Source organism: Lentinula edodes (assembly GCF_021015755.1).
Source record: "Lentinula edodes strain Le(Bin) 0899 ss11 chromosome Unknown C8R40scaffold_38, whole genome shotgun sequence".
Lineage (NCBI taxonomy): Eukaryota > Fungi > Basidiomycota > Agaricomycetes > Agaricales > Omphalotaceae > Lentinula > Lentinula edodes.
In genome coordinates this window covers 123,315-136,422 of record NW_025764344.1, presented here as the reverse complement: position 1 = coordinate 136,422, position 13,108 = coordinate 123,315, and the positions used below count along the sequence as shown (strand labels likewise).

The window sequence follows — 13,108 nt, the reverse complement described above, 5'->3', positions numbered from 1 at the left end:
GATTATGCCTTCTACTTCCAGGATCTTCTCCTGGTGCTAGAAAAGTACCACTACCGAGTTTCCTCGGGTGACGTATACAAAAAGAATGAAGTACTATACTCCACTACGTAGTAGAAAAGTACCACTACCGAGTTTCCTCGGGTGGCGTATACAATGAACGAAGTACCATTACCGGGCCAAGCTCGAATGGCATATACTCTTTGAAATATACCTCTACAAAGCACCAACGTGTGCATGCCCCAGTAGCTTTTAAATTTGTTCTATGTTTACCTCACTGTATTGGTCAGCTGGTCATCGCGTTTGACGCTCTTACCTCCTCTCAACAGTCCCACCATTACTGTCAACCCAAGGATGACTCAAAATGAACTGCCCACCTCAAAGCTGGGTACGGCCTGAGATATGGCGCGGCGTGTCCGGTTCCATTTTAGAGGAGTCCCGTTGTTTGAACATTGACTGTCATCTCTACTCCTTCACTGTCACTACACTTTTCCACGAGGCCATCTCTGTGTCGTCGCTTGGGCCTTCAGCCGAAGTATAGCGACCGAGTCATAGTCGGACTGCGAGCGGATGCTTCTAAATGTCTCATGGCAAGAGTAATTTCCAATGCTCATGATGTAAATTTTCACCTGCACTGCCCTTGCACCGTCCTCTTACACTTTAATAACCAGACCTCTGTCTCGATCCGGTTACCCCCCACCATGGACCTCCCGTCTACACAAAGTATCACCGGATCTCCCTCCCCCTCCATGCCCTCTCCGGGTCATCCAACCCCTCTCACTTCACTTGCTCCATTGGCGCGGTCTCAGGCTCAGAACACGTCCCCAAATACTGGGGCAAGTGTAACATCTTCTCACCAAAATGCACCTACTGCAACTACCACACGCCAACTGGATATCCCAATTCCAACTACGAATGTCCGTAGCCTACAACGCCAGTCCAGTTGGACGTTCTCTACAGTTACTGCATCACCCAAAGGCAAGGAACCTGCTGAACCACGCCCTGAGGCATGCTCTAGCTCATCACCTGCTATCGAGCCTGCTGAAAAAGAGGCCTTTGAGTCCCTCAATCTCACTCCTCCGCCCCCACCCGAAACTGCCACCCAAGCACGAAATCGGACCAACGACAACGTCGCTCGTCTGGCTGTTCTTATTCATCACATGCGCCAGGGTGCTGAAAGCGAACGTCGACTTGTTGTTGACAACATGCAGGACCTAGCAGCGGTTTGAGCCTCCCTCCGTGAAGCCTTCGATACTCGCATGAATGAGTCGGGGATGTGCTCAGATGTTCCAGTCTCTCAAGCACCAACAATGCCTCCCACTCTCGCAGTCTTTGACGAGTGGAAGGACATGCATGAGGCAGTTCGCACTATTATGGAGGTCAATCGTGAACATTCCAATACGACGAACCTACTCCAGTTACAAATGGGGGAAATTCGGGATCGTGTTCCTGAACTGGAGAAAGAAATTGCAGAGTTATGTGGTCGCCTATCTCAAGCAACGCTGCACTCGCCGCCACCGCCGCCGCAACCCCTCCCTCCTCTTGCTTCCAATCTGATCCCTGCTGCTTCACTCTTTACATCCCCCTATTCAGCGATGCCTAAACATGCTACAGTGGACTTTGCCCAGCCTGCGGCTAAGCGTGCTCGCCACGATCCTGCATACACGGACGTCTTGGTAGAGGGGGTCAAGTCTGACGAAGGCACTGCTAGCCTTGTCAGGAAGATACTTAATGCGACAAACACTGCCTTTCCCACTGTGATCGCAGGATATCGTATGAACGACCCAAGTCTACCGCCTCATGTCGTCGTTCGTTTCAAGGCAGCAGATTCCGCTTCCCAATTTGTGTGGATTGTCACCGAGCGCTGCCCAAGAGGCCTTCAAGGCTGTCGTGTTTCACTTATGCAGCGTCCCTCTCCTCAGTCTACGCACTCTTATGAGTTCCTTCAGCCCAAGAATAGTGGTGTTGGCAATCAACAAAGCATACGAGCCCCCGGTTATGGTCCTCCGGATGATATTTCCGGACTGGGATCTGGTCCCATGGGATGGTGAGGCAAACGATGTGTTATTGAATACCATTTGTCCTTACTATCACACCTAAAATGTAGTGACTCTTGTGAACAGCTTGACGACGGTACTACTACCTTTTCCTCTTCTACCACTTACCCGCAGTTGTAAGCGGTCTTTCTGATCCTTTATAAAGACTATTCCAAGCTAACTACGTTAAAAGTATTACAGTAGTTGGTTGGAATATACATGGCCGGCTTATCTTGAAGCTACATGATCCCGTCTTCCTGCAATATATTGAGAAGTTCGATATTGTTATGGTGGAAGAAACATGGCTCCGACTGGGTCAAGAGGACTCACTACCTCTCCCCAAAGGCTACGATATTATATCATCCCCACGCCCTGACCGACTTCAGCTGAAACGTGCTGGAGGTGGTGTTGCCGCTATCTTTTGCTCAAGTCTGGATATTGATGCTCGTCCTGATCTCTCTGCTCCGGATGTTGTGGTGGTGGAAACCCCCGATTACTTTCTTATCGGTGGGTACCTGCTACCCTCCGGCTCGCCATATGGTGATTGGTCAGAAATTGACCCAAAGGAGTCTATGGCGAGTGTTATAACTCGATGCTGTTCCAGCTCAAAGCCGGTCTTTGTACTTGCTGACTTAAATGGCCGCACCGGTAACCACGTATGCTGCGCAGACAGTCCACCCAGGTCATCACTGGATACTGTCTCGAATGCAAGAGGTAACTGGATTCTGCAACTTGGCGCAGACAATGGGCTCCATATACTCAATGGAACTTCCTTTGAAAGCTCTTCCCTGGGCCAACTCACATCGTTTCAGCCAATGGGTGCATCAGTAATTGACTATGTGCTGGCATCCACAGTAGACAATCTCCGTCCTGGTGCCATGAGTATTTCAAAATCCCTGCTCTCAGACCACGCCGCACTTGAGTTAACTATCCCCTACCACCCTCATGTCACACAGCCTGTTTTGGGGAACCCAGTCAGTGAGCCCCTGGCCTCTCATCACCTCCCTCCTACGAGCCTCGATACCCTGGTCCAGGATGCATTGGCGGTGATCCCGACAACTGCTCAGGCCATTGACAACTTATATGGCCCAACCTTTGCAGATAATGGGACACTGACAGTGTACCTTGCTGCTTCTTGCTCACGCTGCCCTCTCCTCCTACTGGGGTGTGAACAACATCCACAATGCCTGTTATCGTATCTCAGCAACTCCTAAACCCACTGCAAACCGCGCTATTCTCTGTGCAACTATACTGGCTCTTCAGGCTGCTGCTCAGAGGCCAGAGAAACGTCTTCTCCTTTATACTTCCTCGGAGTATCTCATCCGCTCTTTCTGCTTCTGGGCTGCGGATAACGCGGAGCATGCCTGGGATTGTGCTCATAGTGATGTCATAAAGCTTGCTGTCTCCCTCCTATGCAGTCGCATTGCTCCTGTTGAATTCTGCAAGGCAACTGGCAAGCTGAATGGTCATCTATGTAAAGCTCTTGAGTTAGCCTCAAAAGCAGCAAAGGATGCGGGAGCCTCTACTTGGGTATTACCTGCAGATCATCCTCTGTCACAGCCCACCCTGGGTTATCCTGGTGTGGAAAGGTCCGGTACAAGAAAAGTGTCCACTAACCTACCCGAGCATGCGCCAGTGAACGCCAAGTCAATTGGGGCCCCCCATGACCCGGATCGAGAGGAGGATGATGCCCCCACTAGGGAGTCCCATAGGGGTAGAGATCGTGAGCGTGAACACCAACGTGCAAACATGTCCAGGTTGATTTCATGCAATAGTGCTCATTCCTTCTGGGGTTATGTGAGGGAGTGGACTGATGCAAAGAAACGGCCTGTACGTGTCACTGCCTCCCAACTTCACGACATGTTTAAAGCACGACTGAACCCCCTTCCTGACCCCCCCCAACACTTTGACAACAACATCCGGCAGCTGAATGCTGCACTCTCTGATTCCATTCCGCGAACCACTTTGGATCATACAAATGGTCAGTTCTTCTCGAGACCTATTTTGGAAGGCGATGTTGCCCAGTGCAAGAAGAAACTTAGGCACCGTAGTACAAAGAGTGCACGGGGCGTTGATACTATATCATACCAACAAATTGAAAAGATCCCCAATACTACTCTCGCTGCCCTGTTCAACCGATGCATCTTCGATATTGATGCGCCACAGCAGTGGTTTACAACTGTGCTGGTGGGGATACTAAAAGTTGGCCTGAATGCGACTGAGCCTGACAGCTACTGAATTATTGGCTTGGAGTCTTGTCTACTGAAGATGCTAACCCTAATCATTGACCACCGAGTACGTGAGTGGGCTGAGGAAATGGATGTGTTACCAAGGTCCCAGAATGGTTTTCGGGAGGGGTACCGTACACACAATAACTCCTTTATCCTGCGATGTGCTATCGAAGAAGCGCGCGCACAGGGAAAGTGCCTATATGTTGCATTTATTGACTTGAAGAATGCCTTCCCATCTACCGATATCCCAACGCTATGGAGGAAACTCTTCAGCTTAGGTATGTCTGGCCCTTTGTTCGACTGGCTTCGGATGCTGTATGCTCGTATGACCTACGTGGTGCGGCATGGGGACCAGGTATCATCAGCTTTCCGAAGCCTCATCGGAGTCCTGACAGGCGACACCCTCTCCCCAATGCTGTGGAACATCTATTTCTCTGACCTTGACATCCCTATACACAACAACGATGTACTCCTTAACGGCCTACCAGTCTCACATGTGGAGCAGGCAGACGATGTTGCTATCTGGTCCATGTCCCCTGAGGGCCTTCAAGTTAAACTCGATGCATTCTTCTTGTGGTGCCGACGAAACTCCATGGTTATCAGTATCAAGAAAACCAAGTGGATGCTGTTTGGATGTTTACCACGGACTCTACCAGTCTTTCTCATTGATAGTAAACCTATCGAACTGGTCGACTCCTACAAGTATGTTGGTCTCCAGTTCATCTCGACACATCGGTACATCCTGCAGACAGTCTATAACATCAAAGCATCCAAAGCGCGAAATATCACTCGCGCCACATTTGCACTGGAATTGGCAATTGGTTGCCTCCCACCACGAGAAGGCATAATCCTCTATATGGCACGGGTTGACCCCCACCTCATATTTGGCTGCGAGATCGTTTTGGACATCGACCTCTCCCTCCTTGGAGATCTTGAACAGGCCCAATGTCAATACCTACGGCGACTGCTCGGAATTAGCAAGCGGTCCATGCGTGCCATTCTCTTCACTGAGCTGGGGATTGAACCCATACGGTACCGGCGTCTGGGCCTTGCACTCGGCTATCTCCAGTCCCTCCTGATTCAGCCTGACCACCGTGTGGTCCGGGATGCATTCACTCACTCGCTCCACCTGGCACGATCTGGTCATGCTACATGGGTGAATGATCTGCGATCTACACTGTCAAAGCTGCCAATCCCTGTCCACTGCACTGTAGATGAGCTTACTGATGCAGATAATCTTGCGCGGCTCCGGAAGGATATCAGGCAGTCCTGCGAGCAATCTCTAACCAGCGACATCCAAGCATCTGTGCGTGTTCACCTTCTACATAATCGACTGGAATTCCGGGAGGATGGTCAGCAACTCCACACCTCCCCAATAATTACTCTGCGTGCCTACTTGGACGTGATCAAAGTTCCCAAACATCAACACGCTTTCACTCGACTGATCACTTCCAGCCACGCACTGAGCATCGAGCGCCTGCGGTATGAGGAGCGGTATCGCTCTCCAATTCCTCGGGAGTGGAGACTCTGCCGTTTTTGTAGAGGGGCTGTTGAGGATGAATGTCATGCACTGATGGTATGTAAGGCACAACTCACTCTGGTATGCCTGCGTGAACAGTACTGGATGGAAATGGACCGAACAGCACCGGACATTGTTCTGATGCAGCACCAACTCTCAAGTTATGCCCTTTTACAACGTGTACTATTTGACCGACGTGTTCTTACTCTGACTGCTAAATATGTCTATGATGTACTTGCTGTCTTTGCAGGGCGCGAACCATACATACCAGAGTCTCACCTGTACACTGATGCTTAATGAATGTCTCAAATACACATCACAAATTCCGGTGCGCAGTACTTGTAGTCTGTCGTGTGCTTAACCGATGATTGTGCGACAGTGCTAACCCACTGATCACAGCATTGTTGGTTATGTACATCCATGTCACACATCTAGCGCAGTGTGTGTAGCATGGGCCCCGGCTGTTCCTCAATGGGACCGTGTCGGTTTTCCTTTCCTTTCCTTTCCATAACCTCAGCTCAATTCCTTCAAAATATCTGCTGCCATATTTTTGTACATAACCTCGAGATAAAACCCACATTTTCGCCTCGAGGAAATCGGCTCATCCCCGCAGTGCATGATTGTTTTCGATAGAGCATCTCGTGATCATGAATGGTGCCACATCATGATCTGCTCGCCAGCGCTTATTCCCTCTTAGTCTTGAACCATTCACTCATGTCCTTCCCTGATCCTGCCACTCAAGAAGCAGTTTCCAATGGCCAAATTGACGGGAGCAAATCTTTGGAACAGGAATCCCATGCGGTGACAGAATCCCGCAGGCGCTTTCAAACCACTATATCACGATTTAGTTTCAACGGATCTGGCGGCAAGCAATTTCCAGTACAGATTGTTTCTAGTTCAGCTATTTCTTCCACAAATGATAATCCATCGTCCAAGTCATCTTCAACCTCCCCTCGTAAACGATCACGCACACAGCAGGAACGATCGATCACCCCAGAGGATGGCTCATCAAGCAAGAAAGCAAAGAGGAAAAAACCAGCGAGGGGGTATTCATCTCCTGAAGTGTACTCCCATCTCAATCATCTCAATGACTGTATATCAGAATCATTAGATAGTAAGTTCACATTGTGCGATGCTCAATCATGAGCTCAATCTATGAATAGTAATCTTCTGTGGGATCAAGTGAGAATTCGGTACAACCCATGTTGGTGGAAAATTTGATAATTATATTTTTCCCAGTCCGGGTCAACGTTCTGCTGAGATAGGGCACCATTTTGGTCATCCATCGAACCACTTTTGGAAATGTCTCCATCTTTCTGGTACGTATCATCCTCAAGTTCAGCGTTCCCCTCGATGACACAGATTCACCTCCTTAGGGTTGACTTTGGAACGAATACCTCCTACCGAAGATTTCACTCTTCCTGAGAGATTTCAGCTAGGATTAGTATGTTTTCCATTGAGTGATAAATGATGCAGACGTATTTGAATTGGTTAGACCAACATAGTCGAGAGGCCAACAGCGGAGGTACGCAGCGCTCATCGTGAGGGCTCTCTCATTGATGAGAAAAAAAATAGGCCACAGAACTCAGAGATTCAGAATTCAAGAAAGGAATCGCTCCTTTTCTAGCCAAACTAGCTCGGTACCGCCCTCGAATAGCATGTTTCATTGGCCTCCGCACCGGCAGAATTGTGCTAGGCCACGTCATGCGTGCACGACCTAAATCAGAGAGACCAACTTTCTCTCCAGGTTTACAACCCTACAAGATTATACACTCCGAACCAAGTGGCCCTTCTGAAGGTGACTAATTCATCTCGGCAGATTACTCTTCTTAGATTCTTACATCAATCCCGAAGAAGGTGTACCGGAAACTCTGTTCTACTCTGTACCGAGTACATCAGGCAAAACACAAGGTTATCAGGTGTGTCCTCATAGGTCTTCATCTATTCGATCAATATATTACCCAAAACAAATGATTTAAGATACCGGACAAAGTGAAGCTGTTCGCTCAGTTGAAAGCTGATCTGAAGGAGCTCAAGGATGGAAACCTGTCGACAGAAAAATTCGTAGAAATATCATCGTGATAAACTGGTAATAAAATAACTTTTAAAGTCCCCGTAACTGGCATTGGTCGTTCAATTTATTCGTTAGGAACAGTCCCTGTCCAACACTCAAAACTCGTGGACCCGCTCTAGTTCCTAACATCCTTTTTACATAGAAGATCTGTTCGAATGTTCATAGCCTGAGACTGCGACCTGATGATTAACCAAATATACACTCACTCTTCCACGTTCATGTGTGGGATTCTGTTTAGAATCAACCAACTCAGTAAGAGGGATATCGGACAGTACATCGTCATCGTGTTTATGGCCTCTGAGGTCGAGGTGAGCGGCTTTCCGAGGGATGCGGATTGCAAACGATCCAGTTTGAAGGAACCTGGTTCGTCATCTAATTCTTTTTAAATCAAGACCGTGCATGTGCCCTGATAAATTCAACATCAGATTCACACTCACTATCCCAGGCATTCAAATATTTCATGTTTTCCTCGAAATCAATAACATTCTGGTCTTTTGTTGACCGACGGGAGTTACGGGGGACTCATGTGCCGAAAGTTCGCCCGAAAAACAAGCATCATGTTCAATGGTTTATCAGTAATCACAATGCGCACCTGTAGGTATGTGACCGGCAGGGTCTCACTGGAGAACTTATTTAACCTGGATATATGTAGCTGTTGCTCTTTGTCAACTTTTTCATTGTATTCCCTCCACCATGAAATCCCCAACTCTGGATCGTTCCACTACTCTTCCTCAGCTGTTGAAGTTTCACTACGAGCATAATGCAGATCAAACGCTATACGTGTACTCAGAGGATGGAAAGGCCAATCTCACCGAGATCAAACATCTTGAATTTGGTCGAGCATGTCATCGCGCCGCTCATATCATTCGACCACCACACCGTTCCAGCCCAGATCGTGAAGTGGTAGCAATCATAGCTCAGGTAGACACCATCGTCTATACAGCGGTAGTAGCAGGTTTGATGGAAGCAGGTTTGATTGTGAGCATCTGGTGCAATTGTTACTGTTTGAATTCTGATACCAACATTGACCGGTAACCATCCAAGCCTCTCCTGATCTCTCCTCGTAATACGCCCGCGGCAATTGTGAATCTATTACAGAAAACTGGTGCCCACCGTGTACTCAGTACGCAAATCACTTTGCAAGAGCTGCTGCGGAATGTCAGGACAGAGTTAACGACCTCCAGTGATACCACCTATAATGTAACTTTTGAGGAAATCCCAGGGTTGTACCAGCTCTTTCCAAAGCTGGGTGCAGAAACACCACAGGATCCATTTTTGCCTTATCCTCCTTCATCGGATTTGGGTCCAAATGATACCGCTGTCATTCTGCACTCGTCCGGAAGCACTGGTTTTCCTAAGCCAATCTCAATCACTTATGAATGCATCATCTTGAGCTGGGCATCTTCAGGCGAGCTTGATTTCTATTACATTTTAGACCTCACAGTAAGCTTAATATGCACTGTCAGCATCTGGGAATCAATACCGTGAATATAACCTACGCGTTGGAACTATGTCACTACCTTCGTTCCACGCTATGGGGTTGTTCATTCAGCTTATCATTCCAATCTACGTTGGGATTACGGTTGCGGTTTATCCTCCCCTAGTTATCGAGAAAGGGGCTTTACCACTAGCACCCACACCTGACAACGTCATCGAACATTTCAGGCGAACGCAATGCAGTACCTGTATTGCTATACCTGCCATGCTTCAAATCTGGTCTCAATCTCCCTCGAGCATGGATGTACTGCGGTCGATGAAGGTTATTGTAAGTAATCAATTTGTCCGGTGACCCACAGAACTTCGGACCATTATCTGACTTTCTGGTTCTTGATAGCTCACCGGAGGAGGACCTTTATCCCATGCAACAGGTGATTATCTCATTTCATGCGGAGTTCGTGTGCGCTCTATCTATGGACTCACCGAATGCGGGTCCCCAAGCAAATGGAGTATGGAAGATAGTTATGAGGATTGGTCATGGCACAGATTCCCGGACAGTCCTTATATCCGATGGGTTCCTCAAGGAGACGGAACTTTCGAACTTCAGATCTTAGTGAGTTATTCATTACGCAACAATGCCTCGTCCTCGAACGCCGCAACTTTCTAGAACACGGACACATATCGTGTATCCGTAGAAAATATTCCAGACGTCTCTGGGTATGCTACGTCTGATCTTTGGGTTCCTCATTCGTCAAAGCCGGGTTTGTGGTCAATGTGAGGCGAGCGCAATTGATCCCCCTTTGCCTGTCTGCTGATAGTTTTACGCTCCTGATCAGCGTCGGAAGACTAGACGACGTCATTATACACTCGTCTGGAGAAAAAACTGTTCCAGGTAAGAAATCAAGCGGTCCATCTTTTTCTTTTTCTCCGTGAAGTACTGACTTTAAATGGTGTTGTTCCAGCGCCATTCGAGGATGTAATCAATAAGAGTCCCTTGTGAGTTTCTGCTCACTGTCATGTCATCATGCACATTCTCTCCTCATAAGTGATCTCCTTACGCAGGATAATTGGTGCAATAATGTTTGGTCGCCAACGCGACCAGCCTGGGTTGTTGCTTGAACCTTCTCCTGAGAATCAGATCGACGTCAACGATCCAACTCAAGTATCTAGTTTCCGCAACAAGATCTGGTTGGTATTGTTCGAGTTGTTGAGCTCTAGTTCATCTTGATGAATAATCATCTATCGCTATATATAGGCCTGTTATTGAAGAAGCCAACAAGCAAGTCCCCGCTTTTAGTAAAGTCTACAAGGAAATGATCCTCATTGCTTCGTCGACCAAGCCACTGCCGCGAGCTGGAAAAGGCACTGTCATGCGAAAGGCAGCATACAACGAGTACGAAAAAGAGATTGACCAAATGTATGTCCTCCTATATATAGTTCGACTCTGCAATTCACTGAAAAGGTTCGTATGGTCTCGCTAGATATGACACAGTGACTAGTAATTCCTCGGTTGAGCCTCCTTCAGGTTGGGAGATTCCAGCTTTGAAGCAATGGCTCACTTCACAAGTGGAAAATCTTTGCGAAAAGTTATTAGACGAAAAGGACGATATATTCGATCATGGCTTTGATAGGTGAGCGACACATGAATAGGTATTCGCGATTGAAAGGCTCATTAAATTCTTCGTGGTATCTGAAGTCTCTGTGCAACCGTTCTTCGATTGCGTATAATCAGTGCACTTCGAAGCTCTGGCGATTCTTCTTTGCAGGCTGCTTCACGTCTCGTTTCAGAGAACGTCGTCTACAACCATCCTACCATCGCAACCCTGACTCAATATCTTTTTGAGCTCGGCGCTCAAGATTCTGGTAGTCAAAGTTCCCGCAGTCATGAAGAAGCAATCGAAGATATGATTACTTCGTATTCTCAAGGACTGGACCCGATCACTTCTTACTCGAATGGTGACTTGAACGGGGCCAGCGTCTCAGGTCGGACTGTCGTTCTCCTTACAGGCTCGACAGGCAATCTTGGCGCTCAGATTCTTGCGGATTTACTCTTGAATGACTCTGTTTCTTTTGTCTATTCGCTCAATAGACCTTCGACCCGTGTCTCAATACAACAGCGACAACGAGAGCGTTTCCAGGATAAAGCACTCGATGAACGGCTTCTTTCTTCAGATAAGCTCCTCTTGCTTGAAGGAGATACTTCTCAGCCGATGCTTGGTCTATCAACTGAAATCTATGAAAAGGTAAGCACATCAGTGAGAAGTATTTATTTCGTTTCTTGTTTCTGATTGAGGAACAGCTTAGGAATAGCTTGACACACATTATCCACAATGCGTGGAGGTTAGATTTCAATCTCTCGTTATTTTCTTTTGAACCACAGGTTCGTGGAATGCGAAACCTTATAGATCTCGCTCGGTCCTCTCGGCACGCATCAAGTTTGCGTTTTCTGTTCACCTCTTCTATCGGTTCTGCACAATCGTGGGATTCAAGATCGATGGGTCCATATCCGGAAGAAGTTATTTTGGACCCTAAGTATGCTGTCGGAGGGGGGTATGGGGAGAGCAAATATATTTCGGAGAGGGTACGCCTCTTCTTCCTTACTATTTCCTACTCAACTACTCTATTGATCTACTTCTTTTACTTAGATCCTAGCTAAGAGCGGCCTGCATGCATCATCTTTTCGAATTGGCCAAATTGCAGGCGGGAAACCGAATGGCGCTTGGGCTATGAGCGACTGGCTCCCTATGATCATCAAATCAAGTCTCGCTTTGGGCGTGCTTCCAGATGCAAAAGGGGTGAGTCACGTATCTTTCCCACGTTGAACCAGGTGTGCTATCCTTTTGTATCTGCCTTACAGGATATTTCGTGGGCTCCGCTCGATGCACTCGCCGAAGGTATCCTCGATGTAGCATTCGCAAAGGAGGATCCTCCAGTGGCTATAAATCTCGTCCACCCTCAACGCGTGTCATGGACAATTATCATGGAGGCAATGCGCGAATGTCTCATTCTTGCGAAGCACCTGCCTTTAGACGCGTTGCCTTTGGTCCCCTTCCGGAAATGGACGCAAGCTTTATCGGATAAAGCCTTAGCTGCAGAGTCCGGAAGTAACGGTAACGGAGTGACACCGGAGAAAATCACTTTGAAAGAAATTGTAAGTTGTTGCCGTCTGTCTTATCAATCGGTCAAAGTTAAATTATCTCTGTAAAAATTAGCCTGCAGCCAAAATTCTGGAATTCATCCGTGGAATGGCCAATTCCAGTGAAGTCAAGGGGACCGGAGAAGGAGAGTCAGAAGCACTTGGGGGGTCAATTTTTGGCACAGAGAATATTCAAAGGATCAGTAAGAGGATGAGAGAACTGGCACCTATTGGACGCAACGATGCTGAACTTTGGGTGAAGTACTGGATACAGCATGGCCTCTAGAATGTGGGATACAAATATGTACATACGTGTAATCGAGTGCATCAAGTTAGGATAAAACCTTTCTCGATCACACGTATAAGGATTAATCTTGAATGCACTGGCCTTATAGATTACTGTTCAATATATGACTTGGAGAGGGGTTCTCGCGCGCACAAGAACATATTCAAGGCATTATTCAGTGAAGTGGCAAAACAGTGGAAGCGATCAGGACTACCAAGATAACAGGCTGTATTATTTACTGCATCTGTTTTGGAGGAACTGTTGTTTCTGGAGTGAGTATATGCCGTGTTATATCTGATATTATGGCAAGCATGATATGCCTGAATGCATACATGTACAGTAAGTGGCATTAAGGATGTTGAAGCATATCCATCCTTCACAGGTTTTGAAGT

General features: G+C 47.5%; 4 protein-coding genes across 4 annotated transcripts; all 4 read left to right on the top strand.

The window, feature by feature from the left end:
- Positions 1-698: 698 nt before the first annotated feature.
- Positions 699-1,226, top strand: C8R40DRAFT_1174705 (uncharacterized protein; the record flags this gene model as incomplete). Its single annotated transcript, XM_046232215.1, has 1 exon — positions 699-1,226. One exon carries the CDS (start codon positions 699-701, stop codon positions 1,224-1,226), a length of 528 nt encoding a protein of 175 aa, XP_046082373.1.
- Positions 1,227-6,460: 5,234 nt separating this feature from the next.
- Positions 6,461-7,901, top strand: C8R40DRAFT_1122448 (uracil-DNA glycosylase-like protein). Its single transcript, XM_046228861.1, has 9 exons — positions 6,461-6,662; positions 6,720-6,897; positions 6,947-6,965; positions 7,023-7,102; positions 7,160-7,227; positions 7,279-7,308; positions 7,359-7,581; positions 7,638-7,702; positions 7,764-7,901. The coding sequence occupies exons 1-9, from the start codon at positions 6,498-6,500 to the stop codon at positions 7,863-7,865; spliced, it is 930 nt and encodes a 309-aa protein (XP_046082372.1). The 5' UTR covers positions 6,461-6,497; the 3' UTR covers positions 7,866-7,901.
- A 646-nt stretch (positions 7,902-8,547) lies between these two features.
- C8R40DRAFT_1055052 (amp-CoA ligase) lies at positions 8,548-9,345 on the top strand (the record flags this gene model as incomplete). The annotated part of the gene is made up of 2 exons (XM_046224975.1): positions 8,548-8,835; positions 8,902-9,345. Coding segments are annotated over 2 exons (732 nt in total), but the record flags the coding sequence as incomplete, so codon positions are not given.
- Positions 9,314-12,869, top strand: C8R40DRAFT_562775 (uncharacterized protein). Its single transcript, XM_046235470.1, has 13 exons — positions 9,314-9,622; positions 9,692-9,907; positions 9,962-10,068; positions 10,131-10,186; positions 10,257-10,290; positions 10,357-10,482; positions 10,550-10,711; positions 10,776-10,925; positions 10,991-11,537; positions 11,594-11,875; positions 11,940-12,089; positions 12,152-12,445; positions 12,507-12,869. Exons 1-13 carry the CDS (start codon positions 9,368-9,370, stop codon positions 12,714-12,716), a joined length of 2,589 nt encoding a protein of 862 aa, XP_046082370.1. The 5' UTR covers positions 9,314-9,367; the 3' UTR covers positions 12,717-12,869.
- The last annotated feature ends 239 nt before the right edge of the window (positions 12,870-13,108 follow it).